We start from the raw sequence: 21794 nt of genomic DNA on the forward strand, positions 1-21794 counted from the left end.
TTATATAAGTATTTAGATCACATTTGTTAGAGCAATAACAGTATCTTCCAGTTCTAAAATAAATAAAAGCTGAAACTACCCAACCATGACAAATTTAAAGCATTAAAATGACACAATTTGGAAGTCAAACAAATTGAGACTGTCTGATTATACTGGGTTGGACCCAATGGCTCTGTTCCACTAACAAAGCGATTCTTCGCTGGCACAAGGAGCCTTCTGACAACAAAAGAGCCTTGTGCGTGAGTGGAAGGCTCCTTGTGCCAAAGGAAAGTGTCGCTATTCAGGGAACTGATCCACTGGATCCAAATTAATTTATGCACAATTCATTCACTCTTCACATTTCAGTGTTTTGCAATCCATATTTGGAAAATAATAATAATAATAATAATGCTGACCAGTGAGGCAAATGAAATTATTATAGACTGATATTCTCATTTATTCAGACTGATAGAGAAGAAATATTAAAAGTAAATTGTATCTCAAACCAAGTGTTTCCCCTCAAAATCTCACCCTCTCTTCCTCTTGCTGCTCCCAAAGCTCCATATCTCTTATTCTTTGCTCTTCATAGGCAGATTTAATTAAAGGAATTTCTTCTAAACGCTTTGCTCTTTCAAAATAGTCAATCTAAAAAATAAACAGAAAATAACATTACTCACTGTTTAAATGTAAAGGAACAAAAAAACATTTCTTCAACATCTTACTCTAATGGTTTATTTTAGAAATACCTTTTTCTCCTGATTCTTCAGACGCTCCTGAAGTTCCTTTTTTTCTTTCTCCAACTGTTCAACCTGTTTTGCCATAATGAAATCTGGATCCAATTCTTCAAGATCCTGAATCAGAAATTAAATGTTGAATAATAAAAAACAAACTGGCCCTGATGAGCATCTGTTACATTAGCAAGAGACGAAAGAGGAAGTAACATTGCAAAAACATATTAAGAGGAAAGGGAATTGCCAGAAAGAAGACAGGCAGAAGAAACAGAAACAGTAAGGTATGGGGGGATAAGACTGAAATATCTGGCTTTGCCCATTGTATCCAAAGCCTGCAAGTTACCTCTCAATTCATAACCCATAAAGAAATATTTAATGAAAATATAAATGTAACTAGTTATACCATTTTGACTCTGCACTGGAAGGATGCTGGGTGATCTTGAACTATCTGTAGAGAGCTGCTGTAGCACAGTGGTTAAGTAGTTCGGCTGCAAATCAGCATTCTACTGGTTCAAACCCCACTACTACCATGAGCGCAGTAGGTGGCGTTGGGTAAGCCACTCCTCTCAGTCCCAGCTTCCCAGCTGTATTGTAGGGATAACAATACTAACTTGTTCACAGCTCTGGGTGAGGCACTAATCTGGGCTATAAGAGTGGTATATAAGCACAGTTGTTGTTGTTGTTGTTATTATTATTATTTAGTCCCTCTCTCATCCTAACCTACTTCATGTGATTGTTGTTATGACTGTTGTTATGGTGATAAGATGGAAAAGGTGAGAACAAAGTTGTAAGTCACTTTGGATTCCCATTGAGAAAAAAAAGCAGGTTCGGACTTCTGGTCTGGAGAAAATGGAGATCTGACGTTGTTCAGCTGAGATGGGCAATCAGGGGCCTCTGTTTAGGCGGGTCAGGTACATATAGATACCTGCCGCCATTCTTCGTCAGGTAGAAGAAGAGCTGGGACGCTTCAAGCCCTAGAGAGTGTGTGACTTCGACGCAGGGGGTTTCCCGAATAAAGGATTTTCTCTGCGTCTTGAGGTCCGCTTGGAGACGGGGGAGCTTCAATCACTGCAGAGCCCTTTTTGAGCCAAGATCTGGCATAAGATCTTCATAATCCAGGCTTCTTTAAAAGAATTTGAACTACATTGATCGTAAGAAGCAGTGCTGAAACCCACAAGGAGCAAAGCAAGGTAAAGATGGCTATCTGACTTTTTGGGACTAAATTAACAAGAAAGAAAGTTAAAAAGTGGAAGCAACTTACTGGTATCGCTGTAACCTGCTTGCTTGAAGAATTGTATGGAGAAAGAGTGGAGATTTTGCATGGAATTTGGAGGTTTTGAAGAGGAAAACAAGATTGTTTATGCATGCCTGTGGTTTCTGAGTGCCGATAAGAATTGAGCTGGATGGAAGGGGCACTGAGGAGAGAGCAATCAGAAGACATCGCAAGACTGAGAAAACCACAGAGAAAGGTGAATTGGTGCCTAGAGAGGATTCGGAGGCCGGAAGTTAACAGGAAGTGAACAGCAGCCATTTGGGGAGTGGAAAAGAAGAACCATAGGGAGCTACCATAGAGTTTTCGCGTCGGACATTTGGGAAGGTAATTTTTGAACTTTGGTAAAATAAAAGGAAACAAATTAAAATCAAAATATTGCAGCGATTTAACTGGCAAGTTAATAACTGATTGAATTTATATGAAAATAAATGGATTGGTGTTGCTGATTGAAAACCTATTATAACAACGGAGCTCAGAAGCAGGGCTGCGACTTGGAGCGGATCCGAGGCTAGTCCAAGGATGGCAAAGAAACTAGGTAAAGAAAAACAGGAGTGGCAAGCAGCTCTGGAAGCTCTGGAAAAAAGAATGTTAGAAGGCATGCAAAAAAATGGAGGAAACTCAAACTGAAAAAATAATTAAAAACATGAAAGAACTAATGCAAGCAGAGATGACAGAAGTAAGAAAGAAGCTGGGTGAAATGAAAAAAAAACTACAGGCAACAATGCAGAAAATACAAGAAGTGGAACAAAAGACCATGAATCTGAGTGGTGAGAACCAAAAGTTTCAAGAGTGTATGATATTTATGGAATGCAAAGCAACAGAAACCCATCTGAGACTGAGAGGAGTGCCAGAATCTTTAAAGGAAAATGTACAATAACAAACTGTGAGAGCTTTGGCAAAGCTTTTAGGAAAACAGCCAGAAGAGATAGAAGACAAATCTGACCTTAGTTACAGAGTAAATTCTGCTTATGCTCAACAAAAAAAAATTGCCAAGAGACATAATTATACAACTGACAACCAAGAAACTTAGAGAAGAGATCCTGAGGGGACACTATAATGACCCACTGGAAACTGAAGGGAAGAAAATTAGAATTATGAAAGAACTTCCCAGGAAAGTACTCCAAGATAGAAAGAAATACAGAGAACTGACAGAGAAATTGAGATCAAAGAGCATTAGGTACAGATGGGAACTTCCAGAAGGTTTAAGCTTCAACTTCCAGGCTACGAAAGTTAACATCAAGACAAAGGAGTAGATGATAAGGTTTTTGTTTGACAACCAAAAAGACTTTGGAGAATCTGGTAAAGAGTAAAACACTATGGAGTACAAATTAATTTCTTGGAATGTGAATGGTCTTAATTCACCCCAGAAGCGCAAATCAGTTTTTCATTGGCTAAGGAAACAAAAATGTAATACAATTTGTTTGCAAGAAACTCCTATCAAAGAACAGGACTTTAGGTTTTTAAAAAATGGATTTTTAGAAGATTTTTTTTCATCAGCAAAACAAAAGAAGAGAGGAATTGTGATTTATGTAAAGAAAGAATTGGAACCCAAAATGGCATTTAGAGACAAGGAAGGAAGATTTTTAGCGGTTGAAATTATGCTGAATTTTAAGAAGACTTTGGTTTTGGGCATTTATGCACCTAATGGTGCCAAAGACGCTTATTTTAAGGAACTAAATCAGAATTTAGACAAAGTGACTTATGACCAGATAATGTTGATGGGAGACTTTAATGGGACTGTAAATTTGCAATTAGATAAAGAGTCAAAAAGGATTCAAAGTAAAGAAGGGAAATTACCAAGATCTTTTTTTGATTTAGTAAAACAAGAAAATTTAGAGGATGTTTGGAGGAAATGGAACCCTAAAACAAAAGACCTTACTTTTTATTCAGCAAGACATCAATCCTTTTCAAGGACAGACATGATCTGGACAACAAAAGACATTAGTTTACTAACCAAAAAAATTGAAATTATGCCCAGAGTGAGCTCTGACCATAATCAGTTAATGTGGAAGGGTTCAATGGGTTATAAGAAATTTAGATGGAGAATAAATGAAGATGTATTTCAGAGGCAAATTAATGTGGACTATATTCAGAAGGAAACCAATTTCTTCTTTCAACTTAATATTGGCAAAGAGGTACCAATACAAACAGTATGGGATGCGTACAAAGCGGTGATCAGGGGTAACCTGATTACGCTAAATAGTAAAGAAAAGAATAGGGAAAAGAAATTTCAGGAAATCCAGGCAAAAATAGCCAAGAAAGAACAAGATTTAAGGAAGAGACCAGGAAAAAAGAAAATTATATGGGAAATTAAAATTTTGCAGGAACAATTGAGTGGTTTTGCAAACAAGGAAATAGAATGGAATTTTGAAAAATTGCAGCAAAAATCTTTTGAAGGGGCTAACAAGCCAGGGAAATTTTTAGCCTGGCAACTGAAGAAAAAGAGAGAGAGAGAAATAATTGGTAGAATTTTGGAGAAAGGGAAAGAAGTTATAGACCACCAAGGAATAAAAAGAGCTTTCTGTAAGTATTACACTAAACTGTTCCAGAAAAAGTTGATTGACAAGGTGAAGTTACCTAAGATTTCAGACTATATGAAAACAGTTTTGAATAATCCAATTACAGAGGAGTAAATTTCAAATTCCATTGATTCAATGAAATTGGGTAAGGTGCCAGGCTCAGATGGGATTTCAGCTAAATTTTATAAAGTTCTGAAAAAGGACTTGGTGCCGGTTTTACAAGTTTTGATGAATGATATTATGAAGAAAATGGAAATACCAAATTCATGGAATGAAGCTAATATTTCGCTGATTCCCAAGGAGGTACAAGACCTAACTGATGTTAAAAATTACAGACCCATCTCTCTCTTAAATAATGATTACAAGATTTTTGCGATAGTTATGGCTGAAAGATTGAAGGTATTTTTAATGGAATTTACTGGGGAAGAACAAGCAGGTTTTTTGCCTAGCAGGCAACTAAAGGACAATTTGAGAGTTGTATTTGATGCAATAGAGTACTATGATAAACACCCTGAGAAAGAGGTGGGTTTTTTCTTTGCAGATGCAGAGAAAGCCTTTGACAATTTGAATTGGGATTTTATGTTTTTAATAATGGAAAAAATGAATTTTGGGGAAGTATTTATAAAAGCCATAAAGGCAGTATATCGAGATCAGCAAGCGGCATTGTGTGTGAATAATGACTTGACAGGCAAATTTAAAGTTAGAAAAGGTACAAGGCAAGGATGTCCACTCTCCCCCTTGTTGTTTATCCTGGTTTTGGAAATTTTGTTAAGGCAAATAAGAGAAGATTAGGGTATCAAGGGTATAAGATTAAAAGGTTTTTCCTGTAAGTTCAGAGCATTTGAAGATGATGTGATGTTCATTTTGGAAGATCCAGTCCAGACACTTCCGCTGTTGTTGAATAAGATCAAGGATTTTGGAGATTTGGCAGGATTTAATATTAACAAATCAAAGTCAAAACTGCTATGTAAAAATATGATTAAAGTAAAGCAGGAGGAGTTAACGAGACTTACTGAATGTGAGGTGGTCAAAAAAACAAAATACTTGGGAATTGAGTTAACAATGAAAAATACAGATTTATATAAGAATAATTATGAAAAACTGTGGGTACAATTGGAAAAAGATATGACAAAATGGAATAAATTGAACTTGTCATTGATGGGCCGTATATCTGTGGTGAAAATGAATGTATTACCAAGGGTAATGTTTTTACTGCAAACAATCCCAATTGTTAAAGAGGTGAAGCAATTTGATAAGTGGCAAAGGAAACTCCTAAACTTTGTTTTGGCGGGCAAAAAACCAAGGGTTAAGATGAAAGTATTGTGTGATGCAAAAGAAAGAGGTGGTTTGCAAATGCCAAATTTGAGATTATATCACGAAGCGATTTGTTTGACATGGCTGGGTGAATCTATCTAATCGTCAGTTGCTAACTTTGGAAGGGCACAACAATATTTTTGGTTGGCATGCTTATTTATGGTATGATAAATATAAAATGGATGGTATGTTTTTACATCATTATATAAGAAAATATATTTTCTCTACGATTGAAGTATAAAAAATTTTTGGAACAAAGAAGACCATTATGGGTTGTTCCTGCAGAAGTTATAAAACCGCATTCAGAATATCAAGGGAAGGAATGGTTAACTTACAAAGACTTGTTGTCACTGCATGGAGATATAGTTAAAATGAAGAAAGAAGAGGACTTAACCTTTAAATATGGCTGGCTACAATACCGACAAATCAAAGACTTATATGAGTCAGATAAAAAGAAATTTGGCTTTAGAAGGGAAAATTCAGAAATGGAAGAACTGTTATTAGGAGATCATAGAAAAATGATTTCAAAATTTTATAAACTATTACTGAAATGGCATACAGAAGATGAAGTGGTTAAGGTTCAAATGGTGAAATGGGCATTGAATTTTAATAAAGAGATTACAATGGAATCATGGGAGTATTTATGGAAAAATGCTTTGAAAATATCTACGTGTATTAATTTGAAGGAGAATTGTTATAAAATGATGTATACATGGTATTTAACACCAAAAAATTGGCAAATATGAATAATGTTATGTCAAACAAGTGTTGGAAATGTCAGGAGCATGAAGGTTCTTTTTACCATATGTGGTGGACTTGTGACAAGGCAAAACAATTTTGGTCTTCTATTTATGTTGAAATACTAAAAGTTTTGAAGTGTAATTTGCAGAAAAATCCTGAAATGTTTTTGTTAGGACTCAATATGGAAACTGTAAATATGAAGGATAGAACATTATTATGGTACATGATTATAGCTGCAAGACTGTTGTATGCGCAATATTGGAAGCAAGGTAAGATACCAGAAGTTGATGAATGGATACAAAAACTTCTGCACATGGTGGAAATGGACAAATTAACTAGAAAGCTAAGAGAACGAAGTTTAAATGATTTTTTCATGGACTGGAAAAAAATTAAAGATTATTTGGAAAAGAATTGGGATGTAAAGGACCAACTGTGGTCCATGGACAACTTTTGACGTGCATTATGTAATCTGTTGAATTTTATATTGATTGTAACTTTACCTTAGAAGAGTATGAGAAATAGTAGAATTAGAGGGAATATTATGTGAGTTAAAGGGTATAAGTGCTGTTGGAGGTCAGAAGGGAGGGGAGAGGAAGGGTGGGTTGGGATGAAATGTGTACTATGTAGGAGAAAGAGATATTGAAGTGATTATGTTTTTCAACCTACCCAATAAAAATGTTTAAAAAAAAGGGGGGAAAGCAGGTTCTATCTATCTAAATAGAACATTATCTAAAGAAACAGAACACTGGAATTTTGCTTGACACCTGGCATATTTCTACTAATAAGCACACAGCAGCCCTAATCAGCGTATCCCCCACACCGATCCTCACACTGGCATATCCCTACGCCAAAGTGGGGATACGAGGGACTGCCTTACAGTGGCTTGTCTCTTTTCTCCACAGTCGGGGACAGAGGGTGGCACTTGGGGAGAAATGGTCATCCTGGCACCCATTGGTGTGCAGTGTCCCTCAGGGGGTAATACTCTCCCCATTACTGTTTAATGTTTATATGTGCCCCCTTGTCCAGCTGGTGTGGAGTTTCGGACTTGGGTGTCATCAATATACTGATGACACCCAACTATATCTGATGATGGATGGATGGCCCGACTCTGCCCCAGATGTCTTGGAGCGTGCCGTCTAATCTGTGACTGGGTGGTTGAAGCAGAGTTGGTTGAAATTAAATCCCACAAAGCCGGAGGTCCTGTATGTGGGTCTGGGGGCCATGGGCATGGGACTCCGGCTCCCTGCTCTTGATGGAGCGCCACTTGCGCCAGTTTCAAGAGTTAGGTGCCTGGGGGTGATCCTGGATGCCTCCCCGACTACGGAGGTACAGGTCACAGCGGTTGCGCAGTCTTCATTTTTCTATTTAAGACAGGCCCGGCAGCTTGTCCCCTACCTATCGACCCATGACTTAACAGCAGTGATCCAAGCAACGGTTAGCTCTAGACTAGACTACTGCAACTTGCTCTACACAGGGCTTCCCCTGGGCCTGATCCGGAGGCTACAGCTAGTCCAAAATGCAGCTGCACTAGTAATTGCAAGGATCCCGATTAGGGAACATATAATACCTATACTACACCAGCTGCATTGGTCGCCGGATGAGTACTGGGTCTGGTTCAAGGTTTTGGTGTTGACCTATAAAGCCCTATGCGGACTGGGCCCAGCATATCTGCAGGACTGCCTCTCCCCATATGTACCCCAGAGGATGCTTCGTTCAACAAATCAACAAATAAACAACTGTTGGTGGTCCCTGGCCCAAGGGAGGCCCGCCTGGCCTTGACCAGAGCCAGGGCCTTTTTGGTCCTGGCACCGACCTGGTGGAACTCTCTGTCTGAGGAAACCAGGGCCCGGTGGAATTTGTTATCTTTCCGCCGGGCCTGTAAGACAGAGATGTTCCACTAGACATATGGTGGAGGCCACACTAAACATCTGTCCACCGCCCTATATATGAGCCTATATATGAGCTAGGCCCTGAAATGTAGTATTTTATTGTCGCAATCTGAAGAGAAGCTGTATTGTATTTATTGTATAAAGTTAGTTTAATGTTATTTATATGTTTTAACGTTATTTGTATAATGCTTTATCTGTTTTTAACTGTTATTTATGTAAATTGAATGTTGTACTCTGCCCTGAGCCCGCCTGGTGGGGAGGGCAGACTAAAAATCTAATCTAATAAATAAATAAATAATAGCCCAGAGTAGCCTGGTCACATTGATCCTGAAAGCTAAGCAAGGTTAGCACTTGGATGGGAAACCACCAAGAAAGACTGGAGCTGCTCAGAAGAAGGCAACAGCAAACCACCTCAGTATTTCATCACGAAAAACCTACAGGTTTGCCAAAAGTTAGCTGCAATCTGACAGCATTTTCTATCACCAATTAGCACATAGCAGCCCTAATAGCCCAGACTCTGATATCAGAGCTTGGAAGCTAAGCAGGGTTATTACTTGGATGAGAGACCATCAAGGAAGACTGAAGCTGCTATGCAGAAGAAGGCAACAGCAAACCACCTCTCAACCTCTCTTGCCTTGAAAACTCATGAGGTGGCACTTCATAGAGTCACAATGAGTTTGTTGCAACTCAGTAACACATTTTACCTTTAATAAGCACACACCCAAACTATAACTATGTAACTAATGAACACAGACAATATATACATATATTCCCATGTGCCAGTAACACTCCTCAGGCAGCCTTCTCCAGGTGCGTTCTTCAGCCAGAAGTGTCTATTTGGCAACATTTAGGTCCATTCTTCTGGAATAGCCTCCAAAAGAAGGTGCAGAGATGCTTTCATTTGCTGCATTCAGAATGACAGTTTTATTCCAGATGGCATTCGGTGTATTTGGCTGTTTTAACTGTGTAAGTGTGTATTGTTTTTTAACTGTGTGTTTTACTTTTGTATTGGTTTTCACTTGATGCTGGTTGCTTATAACGTATGTGACCTTGTATTTTTTCTGTTCATTTAGCCTCCTAGAGTTTCTAGAGGTAAAGAAGAGTATAAATATTTTAAATAAATGTATTTTCAATTCATGCAATCTATCCCAGCAAAACTGGCAGGAATGAATCACACAAATTGCCTGTGTTACACACACTATGTACACAATTAGAAGGTACAGACTTGAGTCATCACCTCAACATGTGTACAGAATTCTAGCTAACTTGGCTGGCTAGCACAGCTTGACTGTCAGATCATATTTTTCACCTTTTTGCAAAAGCACAAAGGTCTTCTGGGATGGGACCAGAACTCAGCAGCAAAGCACTGCATAAAAGAGGCCTGAAATTCAGTTCCTAACACCACCGCACACACGCATGCACACACACAACCCAGTTAAAAGGATCTCAAGTAGCAGAAGTAGAAAAACTCTCTACCAGAGGATCTCAGAAAACAGAGACTCTATTAAGAAGGCCCAGCAATGTAAGTCAGCTTTATATATTCCACAAAATGGTCTTTAGTTGATGAACCAATTAAAATTAACAAGCCATCTCCATAATCTGGCGGATAATCAAAAGGTTTCTTACTTCAATATCAATATCTTTGAAGGCCTTGGCTCCCAGTTCAGTCTTCTTAATCTGCTCCAATCGTTCACGAACAGTTTTCTTTTTAATTTGTTCATGTTCCTGCAGAATACGCTCCTTTTCTCTCTCTTTTGCCTCCTGCCGTAGTCTCTCCTCTTCAGCTTTGCGAACTTTTTGGAGTTCAGCTTCACGTTGTTCCAACTCCTCTTTTTCACGCTGAATATTCAAACTCTCAAGACGTTCCTTTCTTTCCTCAATAGTCTGACGTCGGGCAAGGATACGCTGATGTTCTTTCCTTGAATTTTTTAAGTAAGCTGTAACAGCCTGTTGATGCTGCTCTTCCTTCTCTAGCTAAGATTAAAAAGCACAGCAAAACATTTAACACATATATATTATAAGTGGTGGAAACACTGCTGAAACACAAAGAACTATTATTATATTTTTTGTTGTTTCAATCCTTATATAAGTTATTCCAGTCAGTGAAATAAATGAATTTAGAATGCCTAATTCTGCGTTGGATTAATTAACATACTTAAATAATCTCCCAAAACTAGCTAACATACACAATGTGTAAATAAGTTTATATTGGAATGTATTATTGTTTAGAAGAACAGTACAAACAAATACACAGGAAATACCAAGCAGCCTTAAACATGGACAACAGATCCCCTAACTCTTGATTCCCCTAACTATACATATACAGGAATCAAAGAGGAATACCATAATGAAATGAAATAGAGTGGGAAAATGGAGTGCAACAAGATTTCTCATGAAATTCAGTAATACTTAAATATTAAAACAGCTGCTTTCTAAAGTCGCTTTAATCCATTTTTCTGCAAATAATTATGACAGTACTGAATAATTTAGAAAATACTCCAAAAAGTATTTTTAAGTTTAGTGAATAGCATTCACCAGAACAGCTTTTAAAACGAGTGCCACCATCTCTTATTCACGTGAGAAAAGGAGCGTATTTAGTGGCGTCAGTGGCAATGTTTCCACAGAATGGAACCGTACACACAGTGGCATCAGTAGCAGTTTCCACAGAATGAGACTGTATACAAAGTTTTTAAACTATTCCTCTTTATTTGCTCTCATATCCTTCTCTACTTTCTCCCTCTGAGCCTGAAAAAAATTGCTTCAATTGATCAAAAAAGGAACAGCGAATCAAATATACACTGAAGTAGAATGAAAAGAGCCAAAAAACATTTGAAGGCCAACCAAAGTAACAAAAGCAACACAAGAAATACTCAAAACGATGACAGAGAACACCAAGTAATTTCCCCACAGAACTTCAGTGTCCTTTCAAAGGTATTCCAAAGGCTAACAGCTTACCAGTAGGTGAGGTGGCTTAATCACTTCAAGAGCCTTTGCAAGGGCAGAAGACATAGCAGTCAACTGGTTCCTGATCTGCTCAGAAGGCATGCTTTGCAGCTGTGGTCCAAGTGGAGCATCTTCCCGAGTGCAGTAATTCAAATCTGATCCAAAACTCAGCGTTCGAGTAGTGTGATCAATACGAACCTTTTTAACATTTTAAGGTTATTTATTTATATCTTTGATGATACTCTGTATCTATTTTTGCAGCTGTGATAAAATTTTCAACTACTGAGTTCAGAGATTAATGTAGTATATATGACTTCTCCTCAATTACAATAGTAAACTGACAGACAAAATAAAGGACTGGATCTAATTAAATGTAATCTTCACAAGTTCATGAAATGAATCTCTACACTCTCCCTGAACCATCCCCAGCTGCTCTTGATGGCTGGGGAACTTGCAGGAACACAGTAAGATGCAAGCATAGACAGCTGAAGCTTGAGGGGAAACTGCATAAATCATACCCTCCCCTCTCTGACTACACAGTAAGAGATCGTGCAGGACTGCATGTGTGAGAGTGTGGGTGATTCCCCCTTCTTACAGTAGCTTGCTGTGGCACAACCCACTCCTTTCTTTTCATTAATAAGCTCTTTTGACCAGAAGTCTTAAGCATATATAAAACAGAATAAACTACCTGTCAAAGTATCACAATATTCATAATCAATTTTCATTAAAAACATTAAAAATTACAACCTATAAACCTGGTAGTACCATAAAGAAATCACTATTGCCTAACAGTAAGAGATCGAGTTATTTCTGGTTCAGTATCTGTCAACAGAAAAGCTAGGATTCAGCAGGACACTAATATTTGATCAAGATAGGTATGATTAAAAGATCTATCGACTGATCATAAAATAACATGACATGATCTATAGTTTGCACTGCACCAGACTCACAACAGAAACAGTTATCTAAGGAACATGGCTTTAGCAATGCACCGTTTAATTTTGTGGTCGGCAAAACATCCAGTCTGCCGAGCATGAAACCATGCCTATGACTAGGGATTATAAGGAAATTTAAGTATGAGAGGAGGGTTGGAGAGGGGCAAATTCTTTACTGCAAAAACAGAACATATGTGCCTTGCACACAACTGTGCAGTAACACTGTCCAAACTGGTTATCTTCCTCTTGATCATCCTCAGAACTTCCTGATAGCATATATTTCTCATCAAAAAGAGGGAAAGACCAAGGGACTCAAGTCTACTATCTACATAGTTCTCCCAAGCACTCCTGAAAGTATCTTCCTTCAACAGATATAAGAGTCCTTGCAGACTCTGTTCCTAAGAGTTCTCCACTCCACAGGAACAGCTTTTCAAGAGGGGCATAGAAAGATTTATTTTGGTAACTTGTTTCATTCATTATCTTTTATTAAAATTACATGAATATTATGTTTCTAACTAAATTTTTTTTATAAAGGTGGTTTTTACATGTCCAGTCAACTGTCTAAATATTTTGTAAAAGTTGATACCAGCTACATAAAACAATACTTCAGAATAAATTACCCCACTATTCACTGATTGGATCTAAAACCCAAAATAGTCTTCACACTTGAACTGTTTAATCTATAGACTTTACTTTAAGATTTGCTTCAAGAACCTCAAGTCTGAATATTTTCAAGAGTTCCACTATAGCACTTACTTGTAAGTCACAATGCCTGGCTGCATCTACTATTGCACGTTCCAGTTGGAAAGCATCAACAAAAGGAACCAGAGTAGTCAGACGAGAGAAGTTAATGCTTTGATAAATCTGGGCTACCTGCATAATACACAAATATTTAACTTTTTCCAATTAATAATTCTAAATGACCAAAAATACTTCTGTAAGTTAATTTCATCAACAATCATGCTACAACTTAAACATTAACAATAAACTTTGACTACTCTGTCCCGGACCCATTCCAGTCCAGTTTCTGCCCTGGCCACTGGTCACCCTCACAGACGATCTCCGCAGGTATCTGGATCAGGGCGGGGTGGTACTGCTAATACGGTTTGATCTTACAGAGGGTGGCACTAGGGGAGCAGTTATCGCCCTGCCACCCACTCGTGTGTGGTGTGCCTCAAGGGGTGATACCCTCCGATGTTATTCAACATCTATATGCGCCCTCTCGCCCAGCTGGTGCGGAGTTTTGGGTTGGGCTGTCACCAGTATGCTAACGACACCCAACTTTATCTGTTGATGGACAGATCATTCTTCAGATAATCTGGCCAGGGCTTTGGAGGCTGTGACTGGATAGCTGAAACAAATCAAGCTGAAGCTGAATCCTACAAAGATGGAGGTCCTGCACCTGGGCAATGGACTCTTGGATTTTGGGATCCACCTCCCAACCCTTGATGGGGCGCCACTCACACCAGTGCAAGTGGTGAATTTGGGCATGGCCTTGGATGCCTCCCTGTCAATGGAGACCCAGGTCATAGCAGTTGCCCAATGTGCATTTTTCCATCTTCACTGGATTGGGCAGCTTGTTCCTTACCTTTCAGCCTCTATGCTGGGCTGCCCTTGTCCCTACTCCAGAAGTTGAAACTGGTCCAGAATGCGGCGGCACATGGTCTGAACGGGACTCTGTTCTGATCGTATATAACACTGGTTTTGTGCCAGCTGCACTGGCTCCCACTGGAATTCCAGAGTAGGTTCAAGGTCTTGGTACTGACCTTTAAAGCCCTAAGCGGACCAGGACCAGCATACCTGCGGGACTGCTTCTCACCGTATGTTCCCTGGAGAGCCCTTTGTTTGGCAGATCAACATTTGCTGATGGACCCCAGCCTCAGGAGGTCTCTCCTTGACCCGGGCCAAGGCCAAGGCCTTTTCAGTCCTGGCACCAACCTGGTGGAGCTCTCTGTCTGCAGAGACTAGGACCCGGCAGGATTTAATATCTTTCCATCAGGTCTGCAGGACGGAGTTGTTCCGCCAGGCATATGGTGATTGAAGCAAGCATCCTCCTCCCCCAATCAGCCTACCACCTGAGAGGAATGTGGTACCTCCTGGTCTGCTGAACATCAAGCAGCTTGCCACCTGCCCCCATAGGTTTCTTGTATATAGAGGAATTGTGCAATAAGAATGCTGTGATGTTTTTACTGAGGTGTTTTAACTATTATGCTGCCTGTTACTATAGGGAATACAAATGTAATAAAATAAATAAATAAATAAAAATAATCACAAACTGCAAGCACAATGTTGCTCATATAATGTAGACTCTGGGCATCAGAGACAACTATTAAACAATGGCAAGCAACTGGCACTTACAAGAGCCTAGTTAAAAGCCACTATACGTTGGTGAGATTAAAATAAAGATCTCTTTCAAAAAAACTGAACAAGACCACAATACTTTACGGATTTTTTTTTCAGATGCAGAGACTCAGAAATAACCACACACTACTTTGAAAACTTTGTTTTGTAATCATACCTGCTGGAGCAGTCTGAGGATAGTATTGTTTTGCAGATGAGGGATATACAACTGCAGTTCTGGTTCTTTTTCAGATTGGTCTCTTACCCAGTTTAGAACCTATACAAAGTCATTTAGAAGCTATAAGGCATCAGAGTTAGTTCAGACAATATATCATTTTGAACGTACTGTACACATCCACCACCTACACAGTTATTCCCAAATGCTTGCTTGCAGGAACTATTTTAATATTCAAGTTAGAAACTCACATCTTGGCCAATGACATGTTTGCAATATTACAAAAGATACATTTCTAGTCTTCTGAGACCATGAGAATTTTGTTAACCAAGACCTGGTTCTTTCTACTTTGCTTGCTGTAGTTGCTTGTAAGAGTTTATTCAGAAATGCAAGTGAATCTAAAAAGAACCCTTTAAACGTTTTCAGAAAATTATTCTCAAGAGCAAATTAGCTTTCCATTTCAATGATAGTCAGAAAATACTTTTCTAGTTCGATCACTACTGCACCTCTTTTCATTTTTCACAATCCATATATCAAGTTCACTTTTGTTTGAAGGGGACTGACAGTGATGACCAACATTTGCCACCCTGCTAATTTACCTTCACTTATTATCTAGCACATCAGAAATATCTTTGTTCTTAAAGGTACTAAGAAAAAGACAATGAAATGTGCTTTAACCCATATACTTCAAAACAATTATGTGTCCATTAATTGGCAATTATTCAATTTTCTGGCTAACTGATGCCTCAACCAACCACTTAAATACAGAGTTGAAATTTTTCTTGCTAACAATACCACAATGAAGACTTTCAAAATCTATTTTTAATTTGTACGGTCAGGAAGTTTTATACTTTGAATAAAAATTAATCTGTAATGCACACCTTGACACATTTTCTTCAACTTATTTTGCAACTTTCAGGGTTTTATATTATAATGACCATACTTTCTAATTACTGCCATGTTACCATAAAAACTAATCAGAAATTCTTCACTGTTGTTTGCCATTTTTTAAAACTATAACATAAGTGTTTTAGTGTATAAATAAATACTGGGAAATCCTAGTTATTATTACAACAAAAAACCAACATCTATGCTTCACTTAAAATAAATGTATTTCTAGTGAGAATTGTCAAAAAGCACTTACAATAAATTACTAAAGAAAATACCGGGAGTTCCAATGAAATTTTTAGGCGTCATGGCCCTGCCATGTTAAAATTTTTTAAAAACTGGAATGCTGTTTATACAGCATTATAATGTATGCCTTAAAATGGAAGACACAAAAAGGCAGCAATTTAACAGCCAATATAAAAATCATTTGCAAAACTCAAAAATCATTATCTCCTAGCTGCTTTTATATCTGCCTGGGAAAATGTACAAGGATATGCAAGTTTCCTCAACAAGGATAAAAGCAACTAGGAAGGGGAGTGCTTAGCAGTGGGGGAAAGGCACTGTGGGGGGGATTGGAAAGCTCCCTTACTCCAGTTTTCCACTGATACATTAATATTGCCTGCCTGTTCACACTGCATGGAATGCTTTTGGTTGGGGTTGAGCTATATGGGTTGCCACCCAAATGTACAGTATACTGAATTTTATGCTTTTAATGCTGTTTTAATTGCAATTTATTTATTTATGTTATAATTTGCTCTGAGCCCGGTTGTGGGGAGAGCGGCTAATAAATCCAATAAAATAAATAAATAAAATGTTAAATAACCCCCTCCATCACTAGTCAGTCCCTTTAAATTGAAGACACCCCGCCCTCACATCACCTCTTTTTAAGAACATCTTGGAGGGGGGGGGAAGTAATGGAACAGAACACAAGGTCCCCTCGCAAAGATTTCAAAAAGGACTATGTGCAAGTGAAATGCACATTCACCTATACCTATGGAGGTGTTCATATGTAGTTAAATGTTCACCATTTACCTTACAAACACGACCACATAACTTCAGTGGGTGAAAATCTACTTCAAGCCAGTTATAAAGTTCCTTCACTTCTGGGACAACATATTGTACTACGTTGAATCTCACCTATGAAAAAATATTATGGAAGGTTATTTTGTTTAAAGATTACTAAACAACATTACTCTAATATTGATAGTTAACATCAAGTACTGTTCTTTTAAGCAAATAATCAGCCTGCTAAAGTTATCAGAACATTTTAAAAAGTTTCACTTACAAGCATCATAATGGGGACATGCATCTTCAGTTGCAACAATGTGCAGAATGTCAACTTTACAGTTAGATTACTTGAGGAAACAAGCCCACAGTCATGAATTATGTTCCCTTGGAGATGTGTAACTCTATGAATCCTAGCTAGTGTAACAGGACAAAGTAGAATCAGAGAAAACTAATGAAACTAGTAGTAAAAGCATTAGTAGCTCATCACAATATTATTCAGTTCTTCCTCCAGTGTCATTCAAGTGACTTCTGACCAAGGATATAAAGAATCTAAAAGTGATCTTCTAAATGTTACTTACCATGTCATTAATAAGAGAAATTCGTGTAGGAGGAGCCTGGAGTCCCAGAAGTGTTGCTAATCGCCGTTGCTTTTCAACAATTATGCCATCCATGTCTAAAAGCCGAGCAATGTCTGTTCGTTCAGGAGTTATTGGGATTGAGAGAGTAGCCAAAAGGACTCTTGTTGACATCCTGCCAACAAAATATTGGGGAAATAAACTAAGAATAGTATTGCTTCATTCACTATTTACTATTCCCTTTTTAAACCAACAGTATAAACCTAAGTTGGTCTTCTCAGATCTATTAACTTACTCCCAGGAAAGTATTATTCGGATGGCACTGCAAGCCTATTTATCCCTCCATTCCAGGCACCAAAACTAAAAAGACTTTTTAGAAATGTGGGATGCAACTTCTAATATACTAAAATACATCCTGAATACCATTATAACCAACGACAAAATAGCCCCACCCCCATATTTGCTCACCTCTGCATCTCGTCTTGTGTGAGATTCTTTCGCATTTCCCTTGAAAGATGATAAAGACGATGAAGTGTGGAAGCATGAAAAAGAGCATTTCCTGATTTCCAGAATACAGTAGAAACTTTGTGGTAATAATTTGCCATCAGCTGGGGCTTTGGAGGCTTTTTGGACAAGGAGAACAGTCCGTGTATATCCTCCACAGCTTTGAAGGCTTCCTACAATGGGGGGAAATTGCATGTTACACCAGTGGTGGCTGAAGAAGGCAAGAAATAAGATGATGGAAGTTTACTAAAATCTAAGTACACTTAATTGCAAACTTTTATTAATACTCTTATGTCCAACTGTGTTTAGAGCTATGCTGTAAAGTTTGCACCTGTGAGGCTTTCTTAGCTACTGAATCTTCTAAAGCATGAAACCAATTTTAAAAGGAGTAAGACTGAGGACATAAAGAAAGATATCAGTGCCACAACAAATACACACCTGCCACAGTTCCATGCTAATAGCACTGTCCAGCTGTACAAGCCTGGTTTCCAAGTGCATTGACTGACTCTCTGGATTATTGAGGTTGATGGCTGTACTTTGATTGTGATGTCGCTGAATCTGACCCAAATGCATTCTCAGATTGTCACAGAGTTTGCGAAATTCAGCTTTACGAGTGTATTGCAAGCAGAACTTGAAAGCTGCAAGATTATATTATTACAAAAATATTTTAACTGCTGAAGATAGCTTGACATACAAAAAACAAGCATTTATTAAGCCTCAAAATCTTGTTCTTAGAAAAACTTGTGCTATTTTTGAAAAAGTTATGGAAATTCAGGCAGTATTAAAATGGGATTAAAAATAAGGTTCTGAATTTTTAAAAAAGTTCTAGCACACCTGCCACCTGCTGGAGTAAGCAACATGTCAAAAGATCTAATACTTTTAAACTTCTACTTTTAGAGAGGCTGCATAAGTTTCACAGTAATTCTGATTTTACCTTGTTGTGCAATATCATGGTAGAGGCGTTCCACTCTAGAATTGTTTCTGAGAAGGTCCAGACATTGCCTGTATGACTCCCATAGAAATTTAACCCAGGGTGTCAAAAGTAGCCGATCAGTACGATCTTGAGTGTCTTCACCACTTACAGCACTTAGGAGAACACTATTTAAGAAACAAAAGGGGTATTTTATGACACACAATTGATTTCTCATGCTTCCCAAGATGTGCATAAGGCAGCAAAATGCAATGACACTACAGCATACTTCGAAAGTATCTTTCAGCGTTATGGGGATGAAATGATTGTTTTAGGTAGACCTGTTAGGGAATTCACAGCAAATGGTAGAGAAACCAGAACGGGCTCTTTTTGGTAAATTTTCATTTTGTGGGACCTGAGGACACAACTTAGCTAGCCAACCTTTTCCCCAACAAGCATATTATTTGATTAAGAAAAAAATAATCCTTACAACAAGAATCACAGCATAGCTTCTCACCTCTCTGGAGTCTGAATATTATCCAAATCTTCTATATCTAGCACCATCTGCTGAGATTCTTCTTTGGCAGCTTCAGTTTTTTCTTCTGCCAGTTTTAAATAGGCTCGGACTACATCTTCCAAGGACTTGATGTTCACCTACATCAACAATGGAAGTTAAAACCAGCTTTCCTAAGACACAAGAGTCAGTATTTTATACATATAACTCTAATTACAGTAATAAAATACAGTAATATGTACACAAATGTATTATCGCTTCTATTATTCCAATATCCAATATCCTAAGTGCAAATTATTATTTGTTGAAAACGTCAAATTAGTCTAACTGCTTTATAAACAAATCTCATAAACAATAAAGGACCAACAAGTACACAGCATCTACTAGTATTTATCTTATTAACTTCCTTTCGTTAACAGAACTTTTCGAGTCTTCTACCTGCTGGCAGATATTCTTGTACTGATATAACCCTTCTTTTGCCAGGTGGCTTTTGCGGAGGTCCACACATAGCTCCAGGTACTTCAGCATAATTGGCTCGTGGATCTTTTGCCATGTTCGGTGTTTTTTACTTTTCATAACATCATAGAGAACATCTAGGGCAGGTTGCTTCTTCCCAACCTCAAGAAATTCTGGAAAGAAAAATGATTAAATCAGGCTCATAATAATTATTATATAACCCACTTTCATCCCCAAATGAAGACCCAGAGTGCCTTACAACATTCTCCTCTTCTGTGATATAGGTTTGGTTTAGTGCAAGAATCTACTTTGATATTAATATACATTTTAAACTGGAGGGCCGCTATGATCAAGCTGACACCACTCACTATTTGTTTGTGTAATGTAACAGCCACCTCCAGAAAACCAGAAGGAAAATCTCGTGCAAATGGTAAAGAGTTTATTATTTTTAGGATACTGATAGGTCACAACGTTTTGCAAACTTGCACAAAAATTTGCAGGGCTGCAAAAGACTGCAAATTCTTTATGAAGTGGACACCCATTTCCTCCGCTTAGTGGCCTCAGTTCCTCCTTTTCGCCTCCTCTCAGCTCTTGCTCACAGGTGGTCCTTTCATTGAAATTGTGCTGTGAGCTGCAGTCTGTCCTGCTTTACAAGATGAGAGCTTAACTAAGGTTCAAGCAGACTAATATTTAACTGCTGGGGGTCCCCCTTTCCCCAGGAACAATAGTAGCTGATACCAAGAGTCAAGTACCCCTGTAACAATACTTCAAATAACCAATAACAAATAAATATTACAATAGATTACCAAGATAATAAATATTCTATTTCATAAAATCCAATAAATAAAGCAAATTCACATTAATTTAAAGTGCTAGTGTGCCATAAATACATATATACAACTACCCCATCATCCTATACTTAAGGCTACATTCCTACTGATCCACAAATAAGGTAAGTTCCGCAACTGATTGTCCAAGTAATAACTGACGAGTCTGCGGAAGTACCAGCTTTTGGCGAGTTGCCAGGCTCCAATTCTCATTTCGTTGTTCGTCTTCAAGAGTGTGCCTTTTTGCCATAATATTCCTACAGTCGGCCTGTCACTACAAATCATGTGACCAGCTGCTTCCCGTCTGAAGCCACCTGCAGTTTACATAACACTGGAGGAAGAAACCTGTGCTCCTATAGGAAAACTAATCTGAATTCAAATTGTTTGGAAGATTTCAAATTCAAAGCATATGGATATATGAGCAGCTGAGAAGACACTCTGTAAGAGAATGGTTATTCAGGAATACTTTTTTCCTATTAAGAAATCCATACTTGCATTATTTCTTTCCACATCACCCAATTTTTAGGTATGCCATCATTAGCTGTCTTTAGAAAGATGAGTAATTCTAAAAATTTCAAACTGCTAGACAGAAGAGAATTGCAATAAAAACTGAGGAAAAGAATGTTCTTAATCTCTTTTGTCTGCCTCAGACTAACAAAATCTTAGAAACATAAAGCAAGTATTTTGAAACTAAGAGTGTTTAGCAAGATTTAGCTTTAAATATAAAAGCAAATGTTGTAATAGGCTCCATCTTTATTTGGCATGCTTTTAAAAATCAGTAAGAAGTAACACTATTTGTTGTTTGGGACTATGAGCAGTTGTTTAAATCACTGAAGTGCTATAGTTTTTCATTCCCTTTTGAACATGTGGTCATTTTTAAAAAAAAGAAGTAGTGTTAAGTTCATAGATCTGTAACCAATGGAATCTCCAAGTGCCTCTGCAGTCACAACAATTCACATAAATTAATCAGAGTAGGCAGAAAGAGCAAAGGGATATGTTTCTTCTCTGAACAACCCTGTCCCACTAGTTCCAGCACCCAAGAAGCTTCAGAGATCTGCATTTCACTGTCCTGAGAAATCTCAAGCCATAACTAATCTGTTGGTCTTTTAAGAGTCAAACAACTTCTTGTTCTTGAAAAACCTGTTATTTTCCTTCACTATTAACAACATTCTTTGGAAGAGAATTAAAGCAGACATCTTATTGGTTCAAATGCAGGTTTTTCTGGATTTCGTATTTTATATCAGAAAATGTAAATGTTCAGTATTCAAGCTGT

General features: G+C 38.0%; 1 protein-coding gene and 1 non-coding gene across 2 annotated transcripts in view; both read right to left on the reverse strand.

The window, feature by feature from the left end:
- The window catches only part of EIF3A (eukaryotic translation initiation factor 3 subunit A), a 43818-nt gene that overhangs the window by 19584 nt on the left and 2440 nt on the right, over positions 1–21794 (reverse strand). Inside the window, exons 2-14 of the mRNA XM_054982421.1 lie at positions 19677–19867; positions 19242–19378; positions 18749–18912; positions 18253–18452; positions 17779–17987; positions 17314–17485; positions 16760–16864; positions 14843–14941; positions 13081–13197; positions 11402–11587; positions 10073–10420; positions 726–830; positions 511–624 (exon numbers count right to left, since the gene is read on the reverse strand). Coding sequence (XP_054838396.1) covers positions 511–624; positions 726–830; positions 10073–10420; positions 11402–11587; positions 13081–13197; positions 14843–14941; positions 16760–16864; positions 17314–17485; positions 17779–17987; positions 18253–18452; positions 18749–18912; positions 19242–19378; positions 19677–19867 — 2147 coding nt within the window. The remainder of the gene's footprint in view (positions 1–510; positions 625–725; positions 831–10072; positions 10421–11401; positions 11588–13080; positions 13198–14842; positions 14942–16759; positions 16865–17313; positions 17486–17778; positions 17988–18252; positions 18453–18748; positions 18913–19241; positions 19379–19676; positions 19868–21794) is intronic.
- On the reverse strand, positions 15383–15513 carry LOC129332973 (small nucleolar RNA SNORA19). Its single transcript, XR_008597372.1, has one exon. It is a non-coding gene; the product is annotated as a small nucleolar RNA SNORA19 (small nucleolar RNA).

The sequence above is a fragment of the Eublepharis macularius genome, chromosome 6 (genome assembly GCF_028583425.1).
Source record: "Eublepharis macularius isolate TG4126 chromosome 6, MPM_Emac_v1.0, whole genome shotgun sequence".
Taxonomy (NCBI): domain Eukaryota; kingdom Metazoa; phylum Chordata; class Lepidosauria; order Squamata; family Eublepharidae; genus Eublepharis; species Eublepharis macularius.